The sequence below is a fragment of the Pseudorca crassidens genome, chromosome 4, assembly GCF_039906515.1.
Source record: "Pseudorca crassidens isolate mPseCra1 chromosome 4, mPseCra1.hap1, whole genome shotgun sequence".
Lineage (NCBI taxonomy): Eukaryota > Metazoa > Chordata > Mammalia > Artiodactyla > Delphinidae > Pseudorca > Pseudorca crassidens.
The window spans coordinates 42,858,097-42,884,307 of record NC_090299.1 but is presented as its reverse complement, the minus strand read 5'-3'; the positions used below and the strand labels follow the sequence as shown (position 1 = coordinate 42,884,307).

The 26,211-nt window shown below is 35.6% G+C and overlaps 1 protein-coding gene across 4 annotated transcripts in view; it reads left to right on the top strand.

The window, feature by feature from the left end:
* FBXL5 (F-box and leucine rich repeat protein 5) overlaps positions 1 to 26,211 on the top strand; it is a 50,445-nt gene that overhangs the window by 12,679 nt on the left and 11,555 nt on the right. For 3 of the 4 annotated variants that reach the window (XM_067735565.1, XM_067735564.1, XM_067735566.1), the window contains 6 exons: positions 968 to 1,154; positions 3,101 to 3,283; positions 5,655 to 5,780; positions 8,889 to 9,037; positions 9,671 to 9,753; positions 10,641 to 11,366. In XM_067735565.1, coding sequence (XP_067591666.1) covers positions 968 to 1,154; positions 3,101 to 3,283; positions 5,655 to 5,780; positions 8,889 to 9,037; positions 9,671 to 9,753; positions 10,641 to 11,366 — 1,454 coding nt within the window. Of the gene's footprint in view, positions 1 to 967; positions 1,155 to 3,100; positions 3,284 to 5,654; positions 5,781 to 8,888; positions 9,038 to 9,670; positions 9,754 to 10,640; positions 11,367 to 26,002; positions 26,087 to 26,211 lie in introns of those variants that run through there. The other variant, XM_067735567.1, reaches the window with a different exon arrangement.

Genomic DNA, 26,211 nt, shown 5'->3' with positions numbered 1-26,211 from the left:
AATGGTGGTGTTAAACTTATCAGTCTTATAACTAGTGCACATGTATTAGGATATCCCTGAAGTGGATGAGCAAAACATTTTCTCATTCTCTTCTTTCTCTAAAGTGGGATGAGTATCAGGGTAAGGAATAGAGAAAATATTTATGAGGAACTGGATTCTTGTTCAGCTGTAAATCAGTTATTATAGTGATTCTCACTATAAAAAAGCTTTACCTTATAATCAGATGGCCGTTTTAAAAAAATCTACTTTTAAACCCTTTCCAGACCAATTAAATCAGGTGGGAGATAGAAATGGACATGGATATATTTTAAAGGTTCCCCAAGTCATTATAATATGCAAATATGCAACCAGCTTTGAAACCACTGAGTTACCAGAGCAGTGTTTCTTAACCTGTGATGCACATCAAAATTATCTATGGAGCAAAGAAAAAAAAAAAAAAGCCCTTGGCTCCACCTCTAAAGATTCTAATTCTGTCAGTTGGAGGTTGGGACTAAGCATCTGTTTCAAGGAAGAAATCTCCTAGATAATATTGAATAGTTGAAGGTATCAGTAGAGCTTTGACTTTTATGGTTGGCAGTACACTGGGTACGGTTCTCATATGATTTAGAGGCCCTGTTTGGGTAGAGGTCAGTTGTTGTAGTAGCAGAAAGCAGTTACCTGACCTAAATGTCTTACCATAGGAGAGTGATTTAGAGTGTATGATAAGCTCTGTACAGGAGGACCTTCTGGTTTGCATGCTTTTAAATTGTTTCGAGAATGAGTGGAGAAGCCATAGAAAGAAGGATCTTGGTGGTGGTATTCTTCTTTGCAATTTTTGGGTAAACTAACTTGGTGGTAACAACTAAATTTTTATGTTTTCCAAATATGTGGTCATAATACTACACTTGAGCCATTAATACTTTAAAAGATGTAGAGTAAAACAAAACTAATTAAGCATATTTCCTTATGAGTATTTTGTTTAATTTAGGTTTTTCAGCCCATGTTAATGGAATATTTTACCTATGAAGAGCTTAAGGATATTAAAAAGAAAGTGATTGCACAACACTGCTCTCAGAAGGATACTGCAGAACTCCTTAGAGGTCTTAGCCTATGGAATCAAGCTGAGGAGCGGCAGAAGTTTTTTAAATATTCTGTGGATGAAAAGTCAGATAAAGGTGAGAGTCATATGTTTAGATAGCTAGCTAGCGATTTATTCGTTCCAAGGCCATTTACTTCTTGTTGATATGACCTTTATATTTTGTTTGAAGAATAATTTAGGCCATTTGTTTTCAAGTATAGTAAATTTAATTGAGGACAGTAGTTTCTATCTTAGAATTTAGTATTGTCTATGATAATTTAACAGCTCATATACTTGGGCCATGTGCAGTATAGTGTTTCTTGAAGGAGTTTATATATATAATAATAATAATTTTGATTAGTAAGAATAACTATCAATATTATTTATATATAAATATATAATGATAATTTAATAATATTTTATTATTAATACTTATTATTATTTTGGCCAATCAAAATTATTGAAAACTACCATATAGAGAGCACTTTTGCAGTGTCATCCAATTTTCTGAGCTCCACTGACCATAGTGGCTGTTTTTATCCTTCTTTGTTTTTTCTTTTTTTTAAAAATCAGTTTTCAAAATCATTTAATGCTTATAGTTTTATCTCTACCCTTTCTCATTCTCTTAGCTTATATCCAGGAATACACAGGGGAGAGAGTATGAGAGGCATAGTTTTTCTATGTATAGTCACTTTGAGAAAACAAATGACAAATGTACATAAAATATCTCTGCTTTTTTTATTGATAGACTACTTCCTCATTTTTATTCTTTCTTTTGTTTGATAGCTTTGCCTTTTAAAACATCATTAAATAAAATTATTGGCATCCTGAGGCTAGTAAAAATTCCTTTGCTTTTGCTAGATGAGAAATAGCAATGGCATTCCTGTTAAAATTGCTTGAAACTGTTTGAAATTGGTCCTTTTTTCTTATTTTTATTTAATAAAGTAGGTGAGATGCATGTTGGAACAAAATTGTTTTTATAGGTTAAGGTATAATTAAACCCATAAAGCTTGTGTGCTTCACTCTGAAATGCAGCTTGTGCTTTAGACATCAAGTCAGGACCTGTTGTATCTGGTTTAATTTTAATTATAACATGGGACTTAAAAGCATCACACTTACTATATTGAATTTTCCCACTCCTTCAAAGTAAATTATAGCTGTATTATGTTTAAAATATTTGCCATTTGTAAAGGGTTAGGTTAAAGTAATTCATCATAGCATTTCTATATTTAAGTTGCGTTGTGAAAACAAATCAAATATATAAGGTACTCAGATTCTTTTTAGTACATTAATGATGAAACTTTTATATTTTATATTCTTTATTGTACACCTCATTTGCAGTTTTCCTTTGGAAAGTTGCTACTGAAATAACCCATTATAGGAAATTGGATATCCAATAACTGTTTTCTATATTAGCTGCTGACAAAAGATTCCTGATAAATGTATACCAGCATTAGAAATATTTACATTATATTGTCTCAACTGGCTCATAAATAGGATAAGGTTGAGGCACCTAAATGTTATAGAGGTCAGATTTCAGAGTTCTTACATGAAACGTGAAAATCAAAGAGGGAACACAAGGAACATGCTGACAGGAGTTGTAATGCATGAATGGAAAACGTTGTGAGATTTGTGTGCATCATTAAAAATGCCCTGGATTTCTCATTATTTGACTGACTCTACACTTGCTGACTTAAAGCTGTATAACCTGTTGGGTTCCTTTTTCAAATGATGCTTCTTATGCTACAAAGTGAGTATTGTATTTTCTGCGACGCCTTTGTAAGAGGAAGTAAATCCTGTGTTCATTATTGTAGCTCCCACTGATGAAGTATGATTTGGACCACGATAGTTTAACCCTACAGGTTCTTAGCAAGTTTAACATCTCCATGTTACCTCTAATCCATGTTATTTCCTTTTCACATCTTGCAAGCAGGAAGGAGTAGACTTTAGGCACTGGATTTTATTTATAGAAATGTGATTGTAATTTCTTACTGCATTTGCTCTTAGAGCCTTTTATGTTAAAGGTTTTCTTTTTTATTTCAGAAGCGGAAGTGTCAGAACAATCCACAGGTATAACTCATCTTCCTCCTGAGGTAATGCTGTCAATTTTCAGTTATCTTAATCCTCAAGAATTATGTCGATGCAGTCAAGTAAGCACTAAATGGTCTCAGCTGGCAAAAACTGGATCACTTTGGAAACATCTTTACCCTGTTCATTGGGCCAGAGGTAGGTAAATGGGATGCTTAGTTTGTTTTAAAAATATTTCAATCTGTTTTTTTTTTTTAAGTATATACTCATAGACATTAATAAGCAAGGCCAGGGAGGGAAACTCTGAAAGGTTGACTAAAAATAGGTTTCATTAGTTAGATTATATGTCTTTGTATACATTTTTTAAAAGCTAACAATTCTGAAGTATTCATGAGTGAATTATGTGATGTGTGCAATTTCCTTTCAAATAATTAGGAAGAAATAGTTGGGGATGGAACGAAAAATAATTGGCAAAATGTTGATAATTGTTTTTTCTTAATAAATTTATTTTATTTATTTTTGGCTGCATTGGGTCTTCGTTGCTGCTTGCGGGCTTTCTCTAGTTGTGGCAAATGGGCTACTCTTCATTGTGGTGCATGGGCTTCTCATTGCAGTGGCTTCTGTTGTTGTGGAGCATGGGCTCTAGGTGCACGGGCTTCAGTAGTTGCGGCTTGTGGGCTCTAGAGTGCAGGCTCAGTAGTTGTGGTGCACGGGCTTAGTTGCTCCGTGGCATGTGGGATCTTCCCGGACCAGGACTCGAACCCGTGTCCCCTGCATTGGCAGGCAGATTCTTAACCACTGTGCCACCAGGGAAGCCCCGATAATTGTGAAGATAGGTGATGAGTACATAGGTGTTCATTATGCTACTTGTTTAATGCTGCTTATTCCTACTTTTGACTATATTTGTAATTTTCCATAACAAAACATTAAAAATAAAATTAATAGGTTGTCAGAACAGCTTTAAATAATTAGATGAGTATTTTAAAAATACAAAATAAATTAATTCTATAAAATTTAAAGTTGAGTCACTGTTATGTTTCCCTTTTGATAGTAGCTCAAGATAACTAAATGTATTTTTGTCTTTAGCATATTTTTTTGTGATTAATAATGCCTCATTCTATAAATTACAATTTCATATTAGTTAATTTCATTGTGGTAAGTTAGTTTTACATGTGAACAATTAAAGAAAGTTTTGCTTTCATGAGCATATAATGCAGTCATGGGATAAATACAACTAATATGGCATATATTCTTCTGTCACTGAATTAAAACAGTTTTTCTAGGTGAGTACCTCAAATTTCACATTAATTGTTTTTAGTTTTTTATAATTTGTCACTTGGACATGGAAATATATATTTTTTACATAATTAAAGTGTGAGTCTGATTTAAAAATAGTTTTATTTTTTATATCAATATGTATCACTTTTAAATAAGCTTTTGTTAGATATATAATATTTTTTGCATGAAGCTATTTGGAGTATTGGGTAGACTTATATGATCCAAATGATTAGAATTATTATTTTTATGTGGAATAATTTTTCTTATTGTAGGATAATATATTAAGTGAAAAGTCAGATAAGGCAAGTATGGATATATCACATACTTTTTTATTAGATGTATTTTTGATTATGAAGAATTACTTATTAGGTAGTAATACATAATTAGGTACTGTTTGATATAAAGATCAAATATGATAATGCTATGCTAGATTTCTGTGAAGTTAACCAGATATTAAATATGCTGCTTTTTTTTTCTGTTTTTAATATGCTTAAACAAAAAGTTCCAATAAAAATGGTTGTAATTTAATTTATTTATGGTATTTGTTTCCTGTGATTCTTGATCACAATTGATTTGACCCTCTGCAGGGGATGTTTTGAAATGCCTGTGGAGGCATTTTTGTCCCATCTTGGAGTATTACACTGGCATCCAGTGGGTAGAGGCCAGGGTTACTGCTAAACACCCTGCAATGCACAGGGAAGCACTCCACAACAAAGAATTACCCAGCCCAGAATATCAATGGTGTTAAGGTTGAGGAGCCCTCACTTAGATGTAACGTTAGGAATTCAATAAATTAATTCTGCATTGTCTTGCACTTCACAATCATGTAATTTAATCGCAGCGTATTCTCCAGGATCTTTAAATTTATGGTTTAGCTTTACCTTAATCTTTCCCTTTTTCTGTTCCCACCTACTTCTGAATTGCTAATTCACTACTGAGCAGAAAGTCTTGCTTCCTTTTGTTTATTAGCAATTGTGTTAATGCGGGTATTGCTGGAGCCAGTGTGAAGCCACAGTAGGGAAAAAGGTTAGGTTGTTTTCAGTGATTTCTGAAATTTCTTGTTAAGACTGTTGATAATTATTTTTCATAGTTTTTTGGTATGTCTGAAATTGAATTCTGTGCTTATTTAAATGTAATTTTTTAAACCACAATTGTTTCTAACAATAGGTGGCTCATTGTGTATGGCTCACATATTTTTTGTGTGCAGACATTTTTGTTATAAATAGGTTATTTTTTTGTAATGGTAGCCGATCTAATCTTATTTTGTTCCTTTTGTTTTTTTGTTGAGTAGGTGACTGGTATAGTGGTCCTGCAACTGAACTTGATACTGAACCTGATGAGGAATGGGTGAAAAATAGAAAAGATGAAAGTCGTGCTTTTCAGGAGTGGGATGAAGATGCCGATATAGATGAATCTGGTAAGCTGTGTCTGGAATTAAAACTGTTACATGGTGCTTTAATAATTACTGTTACATTAACAAGTACTTAGGTGCTAGGATTTATGTATTTTGTGTTTTCTAAAAAACCTGGTGTTTTTAAGCCTACTGCTTTCTAAACTTTCATGGAATAGTAAGCGTATTTAAAATTCTGTTTAAAGTAATTTTTAAATGTGTATAGGCTTGTTTCCCATATGTTTTTTTTTTTTTAACAGATTTATTTATTTATTTATTTTTATTTATTTTTGGCTGCGTTGGGTCTTCGTTGCTGCCCGCAGGCTTTCTCTAGTTGTAGCGAGTGGGGGCTGCTCTTCGTTGCGGTGCATGGGCTTCTCATTGTGGTGGCCTCTCTTGTTGTGGAGCACGGGCTCTAGGTGCACGGGCTTCAATAGTTGTGGCGTGTGGGCTCAGTAGTTGTGGCTCATGGGCTCTAGAGCGCAGGCTAAGTAGTTGTGGCACACGGGCTTAGTTGCTCCGCAGCATGTGGGATCTTCCCGGACCAGGGCTCGAACCTGTGTCCCCTGCATTGGCAGGCGGATTCTTAACCACTGTGTTATCAGGGAAGCCCTCCCATTTGCTTTTATATTTATTTAAACGCTTTAAAAAAATCAGAAAATGATGACTGTTTTCCTTATTGAAATAATATACATTCATTATAGTGCTATGCAGTTTACAGTGTGTTTTTAGGGCCACTTTATTTGATCAGCTCAGTAGTATATATTGAGTCGTCTGTGGCCCAGAGGAAGGAGCATAACGCTGTTGAACCTGTTTATTAATTTGTAAACAGTCATGCCACTTGCCTCACATGGTGGTTATAGAATTAAGTAATATATATGAAGATTCTTTGTAAATGGTAAGGGATTATATAAACTGGTGTAGCCATTCATTAAGCACCGTGGGAGAATTCAAGGGTGACAAAGACTTTATCCCTACCCTCAAAGAACTCACAAATGGGAGAATTTAGAATACATGATTCTTAATCAAGGTATGTATTGGAAAATGCTGTAATGAAGGTGCAGAAAGATGCTCTTTGGGAATATGGAGGAGAAAGACACAAATTCTATCTTAGATGTTACTTTAGATAATGATTAATTATTAAAAGATGATGAAAATAGTAAAAAAAAAAAAAAACTAATAAGATATTCTTCTACTTCGTAAAACTGAACCTGTAGGAATTTTTTATTTATAAGTTGCCCACTTATAGTAAGCTGGTCTGGCAAAAGAACTAAACTTGTGGAAAGTAAGGAATATAAATACAAAGATTATTGTTTTAGCAGCAAGTTTATTTTTATGAAATGAAGGTGCAAAACACCTTTTTTAATGTTTTAAATGTTTGGAAGGTGTCATGTAAGGAGGAGGTCTATTCCAGTTACATTTGGTGATTTGCTTATCCTGTGGCAGGCACTTTCTGGGCATGAGGTTAACAGTGAACAAAATGGGAAAAAAAAATCCTTGGCTTTGTTTAGCTTAAAATTTGGAGGGGGAGGCAGACAGTAAAGACAGGCAAAATATATACTGTATTAGATAATGTTAAGTGCTGTGGAGAAAAATAAAGGAAAAGCGTGCCAGGAAGAGAGGAAAGAAGTTACCATTTTCAATAGATTGAGTAGTTAAGGTTCCTTGAGAAATTTGAGCAAAGACCTCAAGGAGTTAAGGTCTTTACTCAGATGTCACCTTAGGGAAGACTTGATTTATCCATTCTAAAAAATCAATTCATAATACCTGTGTTGAGTTTTAAAGGCTTTATCAAACTTAATGTGTTTATCTCAGCACTTAAAGATAGACAAAGAGACTGCTGTTGTTTTCTTTCATATTGAGAGGGAAAGGTTAAGGTTATAATGATGGAGCCTTTCTAAGGTAATATATGTGTTTAGCTGTTTAGTGTATCTAAGAGTAAACTTTGGATCTGTCATCTATGTTAGTGCTTTTTCAGCTTAGCTGTCTTTACTAGTCTTGTAGAGAAGTTATTATTCTTCATAGGATGTTTAGTTTTCTTTTTTTTAGGATTTCACAGTAAATAGTACACATTTAGATAGAGAGAGCCGCAGAAACAAAAGAATCATTTGGAAATAAAATTTTAGTAGAATAAATAGGGTTCACTAAAAGTCACTTTTATCCCTGTATTTCACATATATGTCTAACTAAAGGAGGAATTTAGAATAATATCTGTAAACATGGAAACAATCAAAAATTCAGAATTATTGTTTCTATTTATATTCCTTTTGTCAGCTACACTCAGTTTTCTTTTAAATGAGACTTCCTCAGCTTATCCTGTTAAACTGTTTTATGTTTGGAGACATTTGAGTTAGATCTTCGGGTAAGCAAAAAAGCAATAGGATCCTGAGAAAGGTGATAAAATTATTAGTTCATTCTTTTTCGTGTAGTGTGTTTTTTTCCTTATATCAAATTGGAGTTTGTAGGGTTTTTTTTTTTTTTTACTTGTTACAGTAGTGCATCCTGTTATACACATCTAAACTCTACAGAAGTTATTAAGCAGAAAACAAAAGCCATGCTCATTTTTAATTTCTTTAAAGTTCTAAGGTACTTTTCGTTGCTTGATTCATTATGACCAGCCTAACTTAATTGTTTCAAATCTCTTCTAGCTCTGTGTCCCTTTTATTGATATTTATGTAAAATAATGAATGATACTTTTTATTATTTTTATTATGGTTCATTTTCCTCTTGATATCCTATATTCTCTTGAAGAACTGACACTATTCTTCAAGTAGTCAAAGTTTTTTCCAAAATTTTTTCGGTGCCTGAAATTGGAGTTATTTTTATCTTTTCTCTGATAATTAGCTTGAGAAGAAAATTACCTTCAGCCTTGAAGCATGTTAAAAAATTCTTCCTTTCATTCCCATTTAAACCTTTTTTCTTTTTCTTTTGTCTCTTTTTAGTTGATGTCAGACCTGTTAATATAAATATTAAGTCCTGGCGAATGAGGACTTGTCCATTTAATTTGCTTTGCATATATAGGGGAGTTTAAAAGGAGAGCAAAATGTATTTCATATTTAATGATTTGGTGATTCCTTGAGTAGCCTAATCATAATTAGTGTATCAAGTTCTTAGACTTTTGAATTCATTTTACAGAAGAGTCTGCAGAGGAATCGATTGCCATCAGCATTGCACAAATGGAAAAACGTTTACTCCATGGCTTAATTCATAATGTTCTACCGTATGTTGGTACTTCTGTAAAAACTTTAGTATTAGCGTACAGCTGTGCAGTTTCCAGCAAAATGGTATGTATAAATTAGCACTAGTTTAGGTATTAAGAAAAAGTAGCAACGATCTACATTTTGTTTGCTTATTCCTGAGTTTAATTTTAAAAAAAAATAACAGTTTACCCATGAGTGTACCTTCCCATGGGTAGGCATACACTGCTAATTTTCATCTTTTTTCATTTCAGTTCTCATAGTAATCTTTGTACATAGATATCATTGTCTTCATATTATAGAAAAGGAAACATAGACTGAGAGGTTAAACAGTTTATTTAGTTTCACAGATGTTAAGTGATAAAGCCCAGTTTTATATGATTGTTTATAATGTGTAAGGCATGGTAAGATGGGCAGGTGAAATTAAATCATGGTTTTATAAAAGACTATCTTGTGATATCCTACATTAGAATCTTCTTGGGTATTCCTTAAGAATGTAAATTTCCTGGGTCTAATCTTAGAATTACTGAAACAGATTTTCTGGGATTTCATCACAATATATATTTGTAAGGCAGAATTGAAGTGATTTTTACATGCAGAAAAGTGTGAGAACCACTGGTTATATTACTTACTAAAAATTATATATTACTTACTAAAAGTTATGTCTCTAACCTAACTAAATTCTACAGATCTTCACAGTGACTTTTTTTTCCCTCTTAGGTTAGGCAGATTTTAGAGCTTTGTCCTAACTTGGAACATTTGGATCTTACCCAAACTGACATTTCAGATTCTGCATTTGACAGGTTAGTTAATTTTGAATATATAAATTTAATGATTTCTTAACTATGAATCAGTAGAATTGTTCTGTAGTTTTTCATTTACATAATTACAGTTTAATCATACTATTACTTTCTACTATCAGATTTTGGTCATGTTATGGTAGTAGCACCCTCCAATTCTTTGCTTTTGTCCTTAGGTCCCAGCTGATTCAAAACTTACATATGTATCATCCTATCACCTTTATAATCTTGTACTGTGTCTAGGCTTTTGAGCCTTGCTGTGTAACCATGTAGCTTGGTACTGTGTTTTAAAGAAGTTTTCATTTTCAGTTGGGCTCCCAGTACCATTTGGCAAAGCTCCCTCTTCATAGTTATTCTAAAATTTTAACACTTTCTTCAAGCAACCCTCAGATTTTATTTCTTTGGATGCTGCTACTTTCCTTCTTATTCTACCTCGCCCTGCTGTTTCCCACCCTAGCATTTATATCAGCACCTCTTTTCCAATTTCAGAGGGAGAAATGTATTCTTCTCTGGCTAAGGCTAATTCTCTACTAATTCCTAGAGCTTGTTCTACTGAATCTTTCTCCTCTAATTATTATTTTCTTTCTTTCATGTCTGTAGAGCCTTTCCTCTATTGGTTATTTTTCAGGATGAAAAACAGTCTCTCCCTTCCATACCCTTCTCCTTTCCTACTCTTCTTTTGGGTTAGCAATACTCTTAGTTCCTCATTACTCTTATTGTCTTTTCATATTCCTAGCATTTAAAGTAGTGCCTAACAACAGATATTCAGTAAATGATTGATTATATTAGATTTAAAATCTTTCTTGTAGTTTCCATTTACTTACGTATAATCAAATCTTTTGAAGAATTTAACAATATCCACTAATAGTTTTGTTACCTCTTAATTATAGTTGGTCTTGGCTTGGTTGCTGCCAGAGTCTTCGGCATCTTGATCTATCTGGATGTGAAAAAATCACAGATGTGGCTCTAGAGAAGATTTCTAGAGCTCTTGGAATTTTGACATCTCATCAGAGTGGCCTTTTGAAAACTCCAACAAGCAAAATTGCTTCGACTACCTGGAAAAATAAAGACATTACCATGCAGTCCACCAAGCAGTATGCTTGTTTGCCCGATATAACTAACAAGGGCATCGGAGAAGAAATAGATAATGAACACCCCTGGACTAAACCTATTTCTTCTGAAAATTTCACTTCTCCTTATGTGTGGATGTTAGATGCTGAAGATTTGGCTGATATTGAAGATGCTGTAGAATGGAGACATAGAAATGTTGAAAGTCTTTGTGTAATGGAAACAGCATCCAATTTTAGTTGTTCCTCCTCCGGTTGTTACAGTAAGGATATTGTTGGACTAAGGACTAGTGTCTGTTGGCAGCAGCATTGTGCTTCTCCAGCCTTCGCGTATTGTGGTCATTCATTTTGTTGTACAGGAACAGCTTTAAGAACTATGTCAGCACTCCCGGAGTCTTCTGCATTGTGTAGAAAAGCATCAAGGACTAGATTGCTTAGGGGAACAGACTTAATTTACTCTGGGAGTGAAAAAACTGATCAAGAGACTGGGCGTGTACTTCTGTTTCTCAGTCTGTCCGGATGTTATCAGATCACAGACCATGGTCTCAGGTAAGTAATCTGTTGCAGAGTATTAGGAAATGAGCATGTTCTCATTCTCAAATGGAGTGGAAAATTTTAAATCTAAGTCATTCCTTTCAGCTGATTTATTTAACCGAAAGAGTTAACCACTTCAAAGAGTTGTCCTACTGCAAAATTTTGGAACGATAAAACTTCAGCATGAAGTTTCAGTCAGTTCAATTGCTTTGTAATGTGGAAGAACATAAATTTAAAAGTTTAATAAATACTTACAACACAATAAATACATGCAACACATTTTCTAAGGTGCTTTAGTGGATGTAAAGATGAATAAGATACAGTTTTTACCCTCTAGGACTTGTAACAGAGAAGAAAATATGTACACTATATTCTGTGTATTATTTGTGTACATCCTTTAAGGGATGTTGAATTAAAGATTCTATGGGGATCAAAGGAGAGAGAGAGAGACTTCTCATCCAGTTGCAGCAAATGATCAGAAAATGTTATGAAGAGGAACTTCCCTGGCAGTCCAGTGGTTAAGACTTTGCCTTCTGATGCAGGGGGTGTGGGTTCGATCTCTGGTCGGGGAACTAAGATCCCACATGCCTCGTGGCCAAAAAACCTAAACGTAAAACAGAAGCAATATTGTAACAAATTCAATAAAGACTTTAAAAATGGTCCACATCAAAAAAAAATTTTTTAATCTTTAAAAAAAAAAAAGATAAAATGTAATGAAGAGGTGGCCCTTAATTGAACCTTGAAGATGGATGAAGGATTTTGATAGGTGGCAGAGGGAGAAGAGACCATTCCAAGCAGTAGGGATCATTTGAGCCCACGGTAAAGCACTGTTTAACTGTTGTTAGGGTATTTTGCTGTTATGGTTGTTCTCAGAGTTAATAATTGTTTGATTATCTGTGGCATGAGCCTTCAGAAATTGACTTTATGTTTTCTCTTTTACCCTGTAATAGACTTGAATTTTACTAGGGCTCCTTAATAATGGGGTGTCAGGCATGTTAAACAATGAAAATTCATCCAACATAAAGCCTATTACCCCCTCTTGTCTTTTAAGTATGATCTTTAGCAGATTAAATTGAACTCAGTGGGGGATGTTCAAAGGAGTATTCCCGTTTGATTGTAGAGAAGGATGTGTATTGGGGAATAGTGGGGAATAAGGCTATGACAGAGTTTGAATTCAGGGAAGAATTCATTTGGGGAATGGGGAGCACAGGAACTATCTTACTTGATATTATTTGGACTGGTAGCTTATCAAAAAAGCTGCAATCTGAGTGCAGCTCAGATTTTAAAAAGTGCAGCTCCTTTTAATCAGATTATCTTGAAGGAGTCTTTCTTAATCATTTAAATATTTATTGAGCATCTGTTGTGTGACTTGCCCTCTTCTAACTGCTCGGGATCCAGAATAAATGACTCAAATTTCCTGCTTTCATAGAGTTTATAATCTAATGGTAGAAATAAGACAATAAAGATGTAATATCAGACTGAATGTTCTGAAGAAAAGTGAAATATGTCTATGGGGTAGAGAATACAGAGAATGCTCCTTCACATTTGATGGACAGGAAAGGTCTTGAAAAGAAGCATTTTTTTAAGTAGAGATTGGGATGAAGTTAGAGAGTGAATTTTCTGTGCATTTCCTGGGAGAGAAGCTAAGGAAATCGAAACTACAAATTTGATTTTTAGAAACAGCTTTCTTCTTGCATTTATTCTGTTGGTTTAAAAAGTATTTCAGTTAACTTAATAAGTTCAGCTGGTGTTCAGGTTTGAGAACAAATACAACTTGTGCAAGCATTCACCTCAACTTGGGGGAACAGAGTTGCTAGTTGGGAGTATTCTGTGTATCCTTCTGTAATAGTCATTATGTTTTATTCAGGGATGGGTAGCATGAATTTTGGCAAGTTGGTTATGGGGCTTGTTAAAAGAGCATTCACTGTAAAAATGTAGGTTGAAAATCAAAGTTTTAAACTAGATTGAAGCCGTAGGGAACATATAATGTAGTGTGTAGTCTTCATGCAGCATTATCTGGTTTTCATAGGAATGACATAAAATAAATTTTGGCTGTCATTGAGTAGAAGTAGCCTGTTTAAATTTTCAGCCTTCTTTGGCCCCCTCACATTGCCATTATTGTTTCGGTACAAACTATTCCTTTTCTCCTTGAATCCAAGGCAACTGCTCTTGAATCTTTTGCAGATAGCATGTATAGTTGGGTGTTACAGTTAAACATTCTGTCATTTAATCTTTCGGTTTCACAATATGCATTTAATGTAATTACTGATATGGTTAAATTTATGCCTACCATCTTACTGTTTGTTTTCCCCCTGTTTCTCTTTTCTTTATTCTTGTTTTGTCTTTTCCTGACTTGCTTTGGATTTATTAAGTATGGGTTGGCCAAAAATTTCCTTTGGTTTTTAAGTAAAAATAAAAGACATTTTTCATTTTCACCAAGAACGTTATGGAACAACATATTCACTGTTTTGTTCCACCACCTTCTGCCATTTTTGAGGCAACTTCATAATTCCATCTTCCCAAAACTTTTTATCTTTTTGAGCAAAGAACTGTTCCAGGTGCCTCTTAGTGTTCCAGGGAATTGAAATTTTTTCCATTGAGAGAATTTTGTAAAGACCGAACAAAATAATGGAAATCTGAAGGTGCAATGTCTGGTGAATACAGCAGATGAATCAGAACTTCCCAGCCAAGCTGTAACAGTTTTTGCTTGGTCATCAAAGAAACATGCGGTCTTGTGTTACCCTGATGGAAGATTGTGCGTTTTCTGTTGACTAATTCCGGACGCTTTTCGTTGAGTGCTGCTTTTGAGTTGGTCTAATTGGGAGCAGTACTTGTTAGAATTAACCTTTTGGTTTCTGGAAGGAGCTCATAGTAGAGGACTCTGTTCCAGTCCCACCATATACACATCACCTTCTTTGGGTGAAGACCGGCCTTTGTTGTGGTTGGTGGCAGTTCATTTTGCTTGCCCACGACCTCTTCCGTTCCACATTATTGTACAGTATCCACTTTTCATCGCCTGTCACAATTTGTTTCAAAATGGAATGTTTTTGTTACGTTTCAGTAGAGAATTGCATGCGGAAATACAGTCAGGAAGGTTTTTTTCACTTAACTTTTGTGGAACCCAAACATCAGAGCGATTAACATAACCAAGCTGGTGCAAATGATTTTCAGTGCTTGATTTGGATATTTTGAGTATGTCGGCTATCTCCTGCATGGTATAACGTTGATTGTTCTCAGTGAATGTCTTCATTTGGTAGCTATCAACCTCAGCTGGTCTACCTGACTGTGGAGCATCATCCAGCAAGAAATTCCAGCATGAAACTTCGCAAACCACTCACACTTTCGATCAGTCATAGCATCATCTCCATACACTGCACAAATCTTTTTTCGTGTTTCAGTTGCATTTTCACCTTTCTTGAAATAAGAAAGCATAATATGTCGAAAATGTTGCTTTTTCTTCCATCTTCAATTTTTAAGTGGCTACACGAAAATTCACTACTTTTGATAAGTTTTTTTTAAATGCACACTGATATGACAGCTGTCACAAGACAATCAACAAAATTGTTTCAAATGAACTTAAATATAACTAAGCCCTACTAAAGCCATCTTACGGAAAATACGAACGAACTTTTTGGCCAACCCAGTACTTTTAGTATCAGTTTTATCTCTACTCTTGGTTAGTATATCATTTATTTAGTGTTTGCTTTAGGGTTTGTATGTACCTTGTAAATAAAATTGTGGTAAAATATACAAACCACAAAGGTTACCATATTAACGATTTTTTCTTAAATTTTATTTTATTTATTTTTCTAAACAGCACGTTCTTACTAGTTATCCATTTATACATATTAATGTATATGTGTCAGTACCAATCTCCCAGTTCATCACACCACCACCACCCCCCTCGCCACTTTCCCCCCTTGGTGTCCATGTTTGTTCTGTACATGTGTGTCTATTTCTGCCCTGCAAACTGGTTCATCTGTACCATTTTTCTAGGTTCCACATATTTGCGTTAATATGTGATATTTGTTTTTCTCGTTCTGACTTACTTTACTCTGTATGACAGTCTCTGGATCCATCCACATCTCTACAAATGACTCGGTTTCATTCCTTTTTATGGCTGAGTAATATTCCATTGTATGTATATACCACACCTTCTTTATCCATTGGTCTGTCGATGGGCATTTAGGTTGCTTCCATGACCTGGCTACTGTAAATAGTGCTACAATGAATATTGTGGTACATGACTCTTTCTGAATTACGGTTTTCTCAGGGTATATGCCCAGTAGTGGGATTGCTGGGTCGTTTGGTAATTCTATTTTTAGTTTTTTAAGGAACCTCCATACTGTTCTCCGTAGTGGCTGTATCAATTTACATTCCCACCAACAGGGCAAGAGGGTTCCCTTTTCTCCACACCCTCTCCAGCATTTGTTGTTTGTAGATTTTCCAGTGATTCCCATTCTAACTGGTGTGAGGTGATACCTCATTGTAGTTTTGATTTGCATTTCTCTAATAATTAGTGATGTTGAGCAGCTTTTCGTGTGCTTCTTGGCCATTTGTATGTCTTCTTTGGAGAAATGTCTATTTAGGTCTTCTGCCCATTTTTGGATTGGGTTGTTTGTTTAATATTGAGCTGCATGAGCTGTTTATATATTTTGGAGATTAATCCTTTGTTGATTTGTTTGCCAATATTTTCTCCCATTCTGAGGGTTGCCTTTTCGTCTTGTTTGTAGTTTCCTTTGCTTTGCAAAAGGTTTTAAGTTTCATTAGATCCCATTTGTTTATTTTTGTTTTTATTTCCATTACTCTAGGAGGTGGATCAAAAAAAGATCTTGCTGTGATTTATGTCAAAGTGTGTTCTTCCTAGGTTTTCCTCTAAGAGTTTTATAGTATCTGGTCTTACATTTTGGTCTCTAATCCATTTTGAGTTTATTTTTGTGTATGGTGTTAGGGAGTGTTCTAATTTCATTCTTTTACATGTAGCTGTCCAGTTTTTCCAGCACCACTTATTGAAGAGACTGTCTTTTCTCCATTGTATATCCTTGCCACCTTTGTCATAGATTAGTTGACCATAGGTGCGTGGGTTTATCTCTGGGCTTTCTATCTTGTTCCATTGATCTGTATTTCTGTTTTTGTGCCAGTATCATATTGTCTTGATTACTGTAGCTTTGTAGTATAGTCTGAAGTCAGGGAATCTGATTCCTCTAGCTCCATTTTTTTCCCTCAAGACTGCTTTGGCTATTCAGGGTCTTTTGTGTCTCCATACAAATTTTAAAATTTTTTGTTCTAGTTCCATAAAAAACGCCATTGGTAGTTTGATAGGGATTGCATTGAATCTGTAGATTGCTTTGGGTAGTATAGTCATTTTCACAATATTGATTCTTCCAGTCCAAGAACATGGCATATCTCTCCATCTGTTGGTATCATCTTTAATTTCTTTCATCAGTGTCTTATAGTTTTCTGCATATAGGTTTTTTGTCTCCCTAAGTAGGTTTATTCCTAGGTATTTTATTCTTTTTGTTGCAGTGGTAAATGGGAGTGTTTCTTTAATTTCTCTTTCAGATCTTTCATCATTAGTGTATAGGAATGCAAGAGATTTCTGTGCATTAATTTTGTATCCTGCAACTTTACCGGATTCATTGATTAGCTCTAGTAGTTTTCTGGTGGTATCTTTAGGATTCTCTATGTATAGTATCATGTCATCTGCAAACAGTGACAGTTTTACTTCTTCTTTTCCAATTTGTCTTCCTTTTATTTCTTTTTCTTCTCTGATTGCCCTGGCTAGGACTTCCAAAGGTATGTTGAATAATACTGGTGAGAGTGGACATCCTTGTCTTGTTCCTGATCTTAGAGGAGGTGCTTTCAGTTTTTCACCACTGAGAACAATGTTTGCTATGAGTTTGTTGTATATGGCCTTTATTATGTTGAGGTAAGTTCCCTCTGTGCCCACTTTCTGGAGAGTTTTTATCATAAATGGGTGTTGAATTTTGTTAAAAGCTTTTTCTGCATCCATTGAGGTGATCATATGCTTTTTCTTCTTCAGTTTGTTAATACGGTGTATCACATGGATTGACTTGCGTATATTGAAGAATCCTTGCATCCCTGGGATAAGTCCCACTTGATCATGCTGTATGATCCTTTTAATGTGCTGTTGGATTCTGTTTGCTAGTATTTTGTTGAGGATTTTTGCATCTATATTCATCTGTGATATATTTCTGTAATTTTCTTTTTTTGCCGGGTAGAGTAATCTTGGTTGTAGGTTCTTCCCTTTCATCACTTTAAGTATATCGTGCCACTCCCTTCTGGCTTGTGGAGTTTCTGCTGAGAAATCAGCTATTAACCTTATGGGAGTTCCCTTGTATGTTATTTGTAGTTTTTCCCTTGCTGCTTTCAGTAATTTTTCTTTGTCTTTAATTTTTTCCAATTTGTTTTCTGTGTGTCTTGTCATGTTTCTCCTTGGGTTTGTCCTGCCTGGGAGTCTCTGTGCTTCCTGGGCTTGGGTGGCTAGTTCCTTTCCCATGTTAGGGAAGTTTTCGACTATAATCTCTTCATATATTTTCTCGGGTCCTTTCTCTCTCTCTTCTTCTGGGACCCCTATAATGTGAATGTTGTTGCATTTATTAATGTTGTCCCAGTGGTCTCTTAGTCTGTCTTCATTTCTTTTCATTCTTTTTTCTTTCTTCTGTTTCATGGCAGTTAATTCCATCATTCTGTCTTCCAGGTCACATATCCGTTCTTCTGCCTCAGTTATTCTGGTATTGGTTCTTTCTCCTTTATTTTTCATTTCAGTTATTGTATTTTTCATATCTGTTTGTTTGTTCTTTAATTCTTATAGGTCTTTGTTAAACATTTCTTTCATCCTCTGGATCTTTGCCTCCATTCTTTTTCCAAGGTCCTGGATCATCTTCACTATAATTATTCTGAATTCTTTTCAGGAAGGTTGCCTATCTCCACTTCATTTAGTTGTTTTTCCGGGGGTTTATCTTGTTCCTTCATCTGGTACGTAGCTCTCTGCCTTTTCATCTTGTCTGTCTTTCTGAAGTGAATGTGGTTTTTGTTCCACAGGCTGCAGGATTGTAGTTCTTCTTGCTTCTGCTGTCTGCCCTCTGGTGGATGAGGCTATCTAAGAGGGTTTTGCAAGTTTCCTGGTGGGAGGGACTGGTGGTGGGTAGAGCTGGCTGTTGCTGTGGTGGGGAGATCTCAGTAAAACTTTAATCTGGTTGTCTGCTGATGGGTGGGGCTGGGTTCCCTCCCTGTTGGTTGTTTGGCCTGAGGCGACCCAACACTGGAGCCTACCCAGGCTCTTTGGTGGGTCTGAAGGCGGACTCTGGGAGGGCTCATGCCAAGGAGTACTTCCCAGAACTTCTGCTGCCAGTGTCCTTGTCCTCATGGTGAGACACAGCCACCCCCCGCCTCTGCAGGAGACCCTCCAACACTAGCAGGTAGGTCTAGTTCAGTCTCCTATGGGGTCACTGCTCCTTCCCCTGGGTCCCGATACGCACACTATTTTGTGTGTGGCCTTCAAGAGTGGGGTCTCTTTCCCCCGGTGCTGTTGAAGTCCTGCAATCAAATCCCAGTAGCCTTCTAAGTCTGGTTCTCTGGGAATTCCTCCTCCTGTTGGTGGACCCCGAGGTTGGGAAGCCTGACGTGGGGCTCAGAACCTTCACTCCAGTGGGTGGACTTCTGTGGTATAAGTGTTCTCCAGTTTGTGAGTCACCCACCCAGCAGTTACAGGATTTGATTTTATTGTGATTGCACCCCTCCTACCATCTCATTGTGGCTTCTTTGTCTTTGGATGTGGGGTATCTTTTTTGCTGAGTTCTAGTGTCTTTCTGTCAGTGATTTTTCAGCAGTTAGTTGTGATTCCGGTGCTCTTGCGAGGGGGAGTGAGAGCACGTCCTTCTACTCCGCCATCTTGAACCAGTCCTTCCATTTTAATGATTTTTAAGTGTACAACTCAGTGGCCCTCTGAGTTCACAATGTTGTATAACATTGCAAATATTTCCAAAACTTTTTCAGCACTCACAACAGAAAGTGTAACTATCAAGCAGTAACTGCTTACTCTTCCAACCCTCCCAGGCTCCCTACTGTTTTACTTTCTGTCTCTATGTATTTGCATCATTTATACAACATAGATACATCATGTAAGTGGAAACATACAATACTTGTCCTCTCTGTCTGGCTTATTTCACTTAGCATAATGTATTCAAGGTTCATTCACGTTGTGAATGTATCAGAACTTCATTCCTTATTATAGCTGAATAATATTCTGTATTTATATACCACATTTTGTTTATCTGTTTGTCATTGATGTCATCATCGATGGGCACTTGGATTGTTCGCCCTGTTAGCTGTTGTGAATAATGCTGCTGTGAATATTGGCATACAAGTATTTGAGTCCTTGTTGTCATTTGTTCTTTATTTTAGCAGTGTTTTGCAGTTTTCAGTGTACAAGTCTTTTGCCTTAGTTAATTCTTAAGTATTTTAATTTTTTGATGCTATTTTAAGTGGAATTTTCTTAATTTCTTTTTCAGATTGTTCATTGCTAGCGTATAGAAATATAACTGATTTTTAAAAAATTAATTTATGTATTTTTGGCTGTGTTGGGTCTTCGTTGCTGCACGTGGGCTTTGTCTAGTTGTGGAGAGCAGAGGCTACTCTTTCTTGCATTGCACGGACTTCTCACTGTAGTGGATTTCTTGTTGCAGAGCACGGGCTTCAGTAGTTGCAGTGCACAGGCTTAGTTGCTCTGCGGCATGTGGGATCTTCCCAGACCAGGGTTTGATCCCGTGTCCCCTGCTTTGGCAGGCGGATTCTTAACCACTGCACAACCAGGGAAGCCCCTAACTGACTTTTGAATGTGGATTTTGTATCCTGCTACTCTTCCACATTTGTTTTTTAGCTCTTAATACAGTTTTTTTTGGTGTGAATTCTTGAGAGTTTTCTATGTATAAGATCATGTCATCTACAAACAGAGATTATTTTACTTCTCCCTTTCCAACTTAGATGCCTTAAAATAATTTTTTTTTCTGGTTTAATTGCTCTGGCTAGAATTTCCAGTACTGTATTAAGTGGAAGCATCCATAGTGGGCATCCTTATCTTGTTTCTAATCTTAGGGGAAGAGCTTTCAGTCTTTCATCATTGACTGTGTTAGCTGTGTGTTTTCCATATATGGCTTTTCTTATGTTGAGGAAGTTCTCTTCTAGTCCTAGTTTACTGAGTATTTTTATCATAAAAGTGTATTTGATTTTGTCACATGCTCTTTCTGCATCAGTTGAGATGATCATGTATTTTTTTCTCCTTCATTCTATTAGTGTGATATGTTAATTTGATTGAGAACCGCCCTTGCATCCCTGGGATAAAACTCACTTGGTCATGGTGTGTAATCTGTTTAATATGCTCCTGGATTCAGTTTGCTCGTGTTTGCTGTGGATTTTTGCATCTATATTTGTAAGGGACATTTGGCCTGTAGTTTTCTTTTCTTGTGCCTTTGTCTAGCTTTGGTATCAGGGTAATAATACTGGCCTCATAGAATGAGTAGGAAGTCTTCCTCCTCTTCAGTGTTTTTTAAGAGTTTGAGAAGGATTGTTACTTCTCTAAATGTTTAGTGGAATTCACCAGTGAGGCATCTGATTTTGATTTCTTAGTTGGGAAGCTTTGATTACTAATTCAGTCTCCTTACTTGTTGTAGGTGTATTCTGATTTTCTGTTTGTTTGTTTGTTTTTTTCCTTGAGTCAGTTTTGTTACTTTTTGTGTTTCTAGGGGAGTTGTCTACTTCATCTAGGTTATACAATTTGTTGATATACAGTTGTTCATGGTACTATTTTATAATCCTGTCTATTTCTGTAAAATCGGTAGTAATGTCCTAACTTTCATTTCTAATATTTATTTATTTATTTTTGGCTGTGTTGGGTATTCCTTGCTGCGCATGGGCTTTCTCTAGAGTAGAGAAGAGTAGCGGGGGCTACTCTTTGTTGCAGTGTGCGGGCTTCTCATTGCAGTGGCTTCTCTTGTTGCAGAGCATGGGCTCTAGGCATGTGGGCTTCAGTAGTTGTGGCTTGCGGGCTTTAGGGTGCAGGCTTAGTAGTCGTGGCACACGGGCTTAGTTGCTCCGTGGCATATGGGATCTTCCCGGACCAGGGCTCGAACCCATGTCCCCTGCATTGGCAGGCGGATTCTTAATCACTGTGCCACCAGGGAAGTCCCCTAATGTTCATTTCTTACATTGGTAATTTGAGTCCTCTTTTTTTCTTAGTTATACTAACTAAATGTCAAGTTTTGATGATCTTTTCAAAGAAGCGAAGTTATACTTTCTATGAGTTCAACCTTTTAAAATTTATTAAGCCTTTTTTTGTGGCCAAACGTGATCTGAGTATTCCATGTGCACTTGAGAAGAATGTGTATTCTGCTGTTTTTAACCGGAATGTTCTCTTTATGTTTGGTAGGACTAATCTGTTAATAGTGTAGTTCAAGTTCTCTATTTCCCTCTTGATCTTCTGTCCACTTGTTCTATCCATTATTGAAATTGGGGTATTGTATTTCTGACTATTTTTGTAGGACTTTTCATTTTTCCCTTTAGTTCTATCAATTTTGTATCATATATTTTGGGGCTCTGTTGTTAAGTGTGTATATGTTCTCAGTTTTTTTTAATCTTGGTGGAGTACACCTTTTACCAATATATAATATCCTAATACCCTTTGCCTTTTGTAAACATTTAAAAATTTAAAGTCTTTTTTGTTTCACAGTATTATAGTCACTCTTGCTCTGTTTTTGTTACCTTGTTTTTTTGGCCTCACTATGTGGCATGCAGAATCTTAGTTCCCTGACCAGGGATTGAACCCGTGCCCCCTGCAGTGGAAGCCTGGAGTCTTAACCACTTGACTGCCAGGGAACTCCCCCCTTTTGTTTACTTTTTGCTTGGAGTATCTTTTCTCATGCTTTTACTTTTAACCTCTTAGTGTTTTTGCATCTAAAGTGAGGTCTCTAATAAAGAGTATATAGATGGATCATGTTTTTAAAATTCTGAAGTTTAAAAATTTTTAATATAGTCTGTTAATCTCTGCCTTTCAGGAGGAGAATTTGATGGATTCATTTTTAAAGTAATTACTGATAAAGGAGACTTTACTTATGCCATTTATCTATTTCTTTTCCTTATGTTTTACATGCTTTTGTTCCTCATTTTCTCAGTGACTTCCTCTTTTTATGTTTTGTTTTGTTGTAATATACCATTTGATTCCCTTTTTCTCCATTTTCTTTGTTTTTTAAAGTTATTTTTTTAGTTGTTACCTTAGGGATACAATTAACATCTTGATCTTAAAACAACCTAGTTTGACAACCAGCTTAGTTTCAATCATGTACAAATACTCCACTCTTGACATCTCTGTCTCATCTCCTTTATATTGTTATTGGTACAGGTTACAGCTTTATACATTGTGTGCCCTTTAACGTAGATTTATAATTACTGTTTTATGCTTTTGTGTATGCATTTTTAACTAATTGCTTTCTACCTTCAAACAGTATTATACCATTTCACATAGAATGTAAGAATCTTAAAACAGTAATCGCCTGTTCCCCTCCCCATTCTTTGTGCTGTTTTTGTTATATATTTTATTTCTATATATGTTTTAAACCCCATAATACATCGTTAATATTTTTTCTTTAAACAATTGTCTTTTTTTTTTTTTTTGGCCATGAGGCATGTGGGATCTTAACTCCCCGACCAGGGATTGAACCCGTACCCCCTGCATTAGAAGGTGAAGTCTTAACCACTGGACTACCAGGGAAGTCCCAAACAATTGTCTTTTAGAAAAAATTAACAAAGAAGTCTTATTTCACCTTTTTTGCCATTCTTCATGCTTTTGTACAGTTTCATGTTTCCATTTGGTATTGTTTTTCTTTTGCCTGCAGAGTTCTCTGTAGTTTTTTGTACTGTTAAGTCTTTTGTCAGTAAACTCTCAGTTCTTGTCTGAAAAACTCTTTATTTCACCTTCATTTTAGAAGGATTTTCACTGTGTATAGAATTCTAAGTTGGTAGTTTTGTTTTAGCACTTTTAAGATGTTACATTGTCTTTCAGCTTGCGTCATTTATGAGAATTGTATTAAATTTTTATCTTTGTTCTTCCGTATATTATGTATGTTTTTTCTTTAGCTGCTTTAAAATTTTATTTCTGCTTTTAATGCAGTTTGCATATGGTATGCCTTGGTGTGGTTATCTTCATTGTTATCTTGCTTGGGGTTAATTGAGATTCTTGGATATGTTATTCCTAGCTTTCATAAAATTGAAAAACAAAATTCAGCTATTATTTCCTCAAGTACTTTTTCTCTCCTCCCTATTCTCTTACCCCTGCTTCTTGCTGGGACTTCATGTATGTCAGACTTCTTGATACTGTACTATAGGTCACTTTAGTGTAATAGTTCCCTGGACTGTCATGACAAAGTACCACAAGCTAGGTGGTTAGAATGATAGAAATTTATTCTCTTAGAGTTCTGGAGATTAGAGTTCAATAATCAGGGTGTTGGCCAAACCATGTTCCCTCTGAAACCTTTAAGGGAGCATCCTTTCTTAACTCTTGAAACTTTTCATAGACCCAGGTGTTGCTTGGCTTGTGGCACTATAACCCCAATCTCTGCCTCAGTCTTCACACGGCCATCTCCTTTTTGTGTCTGTATATCTATGCGTCTTCACATGGCATTATCCGTGTGTGTGTGTGTGTGTGTGTGTGTCTAAATATCCCTCTTCTTAGGAGGACATCAGTCATATTGGATTAAGGCCCACCCTAATGACCTGATCTTAAATCTGCAAAGACCGTATTTCCAACTAAAGTCACATTTATGATACTGAGGGTTAAGACTTCAACATATCTTTTTTTGATGGGGGTGGGAGGGGACACAATTCAACCCATAACACCAGGGCTTTTTCTTTTCCTTACTGTTTTTGTTCTTTTTTCTCTTGGTGCTTCATTTTGGTTAATCTGGTTGTTCTTCAAGTCCACTAATTTTTGCAATGTCTAATTACTGCTAATCTCGTTCAGTCTATTTTTTATTTCAGATATTGTATTTTTCATCTCTAGAAGTTTCATTTGGTACACTCGTGATCCTCCCTGATATATACATATACACACACATATAAGCACATCAATAATGTATGTAAATATATTGAAACATAAAAAAAACTAATATATGGACATGTTTTTTGTTTCATTATGTTCATATTTTCTTTTAAATCCTTGAGCATATTTAAAATATGAAATCTGTTTTAAAGTCATTATCTCCTAATTTCATCTTTATCATTTATTGGTCTGTTTCTGTTGATTCTTTTTTTCTGATTCTTTGAGTGTTTAGTAGTTTTTGATTGGATACCAGATAATGTGAATTATACATTGTTGAATTCTGGATTTTGTTCTGATCTTTTAAAGATTACTACTTTGAATCACTCCCTGGTCTGTATTATTTCTGTAATTTGTATATATTTCTAAAACTTTTTTTCTTATTGCATGCATTATTAATACTTTGTTTAAATGTTTCTTTCTTTGTTTGAGAGCAAAGAATGTATTTTGCATTTTACTGTGTAGGCCTGTGCCTGACGTACTTGGGTATTGGTGATAAAAAGTAGACTAGAGTGATCTTTCTAGTATGCATTTCTTATTACTTGTTATTACTCCTTTAAGCGTTTCAGTGAGTCTTATTGCCCTTTGGTTAAAGTTCAGATTCTTGGCCCTTGCTTGCCTCTGTAGTTTATATCTTGTTACCTTCTTTAAATCTCTTCCTTTTATTTCCTCACATCTTCACCTCTGCCAAAAAAAAGACAGCAAGTAGGTAAACATAAACATAACACACAAACACACAAAACCATCCTTTCTTTAACCATACTCAGCTATTTTCGTTTCCTCCAGGTATACAGGCATACCTTGTTTCATTGTACTTTGCTTTATTGTGCTTTGCAGATAATTGCGTCTTATACAAATTGAAGGTTTGTGGCAACCTTGTATCGAGCAGGTCTGTCAGTCCCATTTTTCTAACGATATTTGCTTGCTTCACGTTTTTGTGTCACACTTTAATTCTTCAGTATTTCAAACTTCCATTATTATTATATTTGTTATGGTGATCTGTGATCAGTGATCTCTGATGATACTACTGTAATTGTTTTGGAGTGCCACAAACCATATAAGATGGCAAACTTAATCGATAAATACTGTGTGTGTTCTGACTGCTTCAACTGGCTATTCCCCCATCTCTCTCCATCTTCTCCTGCCACCCTATTTCCTGAGACACAACAGTATTGAAATTAGGCCAATTAATAACCCTACAGTGGCCTCTAAGTATTCAAGTAAAATGAGTCACACATCTCTCACTTTAAATCAAAATCTAGAAATGATTACACTTAGTGAGGAAGGCACGTCAAAAGCCAAGCAAGATAGGCTGAAAGCTAGGTCTTTTGCACCAAACAGTTAGCCAGGCTATACAAGCAAAGGAGAAGTTCTTGAAGGAAATTAAAAGTGCTACTCTATTGAACACATGAATGGTAAGAAAGTGAAACAGCCTTTTTGCTGATAAGGAGAAAGTTTTAGTGGTCTGGATAGAAGATCAAACTAGCCACAGTATTCTTTTAAGCCAAAGCCTAATTCACAGCAAGACCCTAACTCTCTTCAGTTCTGTGAAGGCTGAGGTGAGGAAGCTGCAGAAGAAAAGTTGGAAGCGAGCAGAGGTTGGTTCATGAGATTTAAGGAAAGAAGCCATAACATAAAAGTGCAAGGTGAGTACAGAGGAGAAGTCAGTGCCTGGCTTCAAAGGACAGGCTGACTCTTCTATTAGGGGTTAATGCAGCTGGTGGCTTCGTTGAAGCCAGTGCTTATTTACCA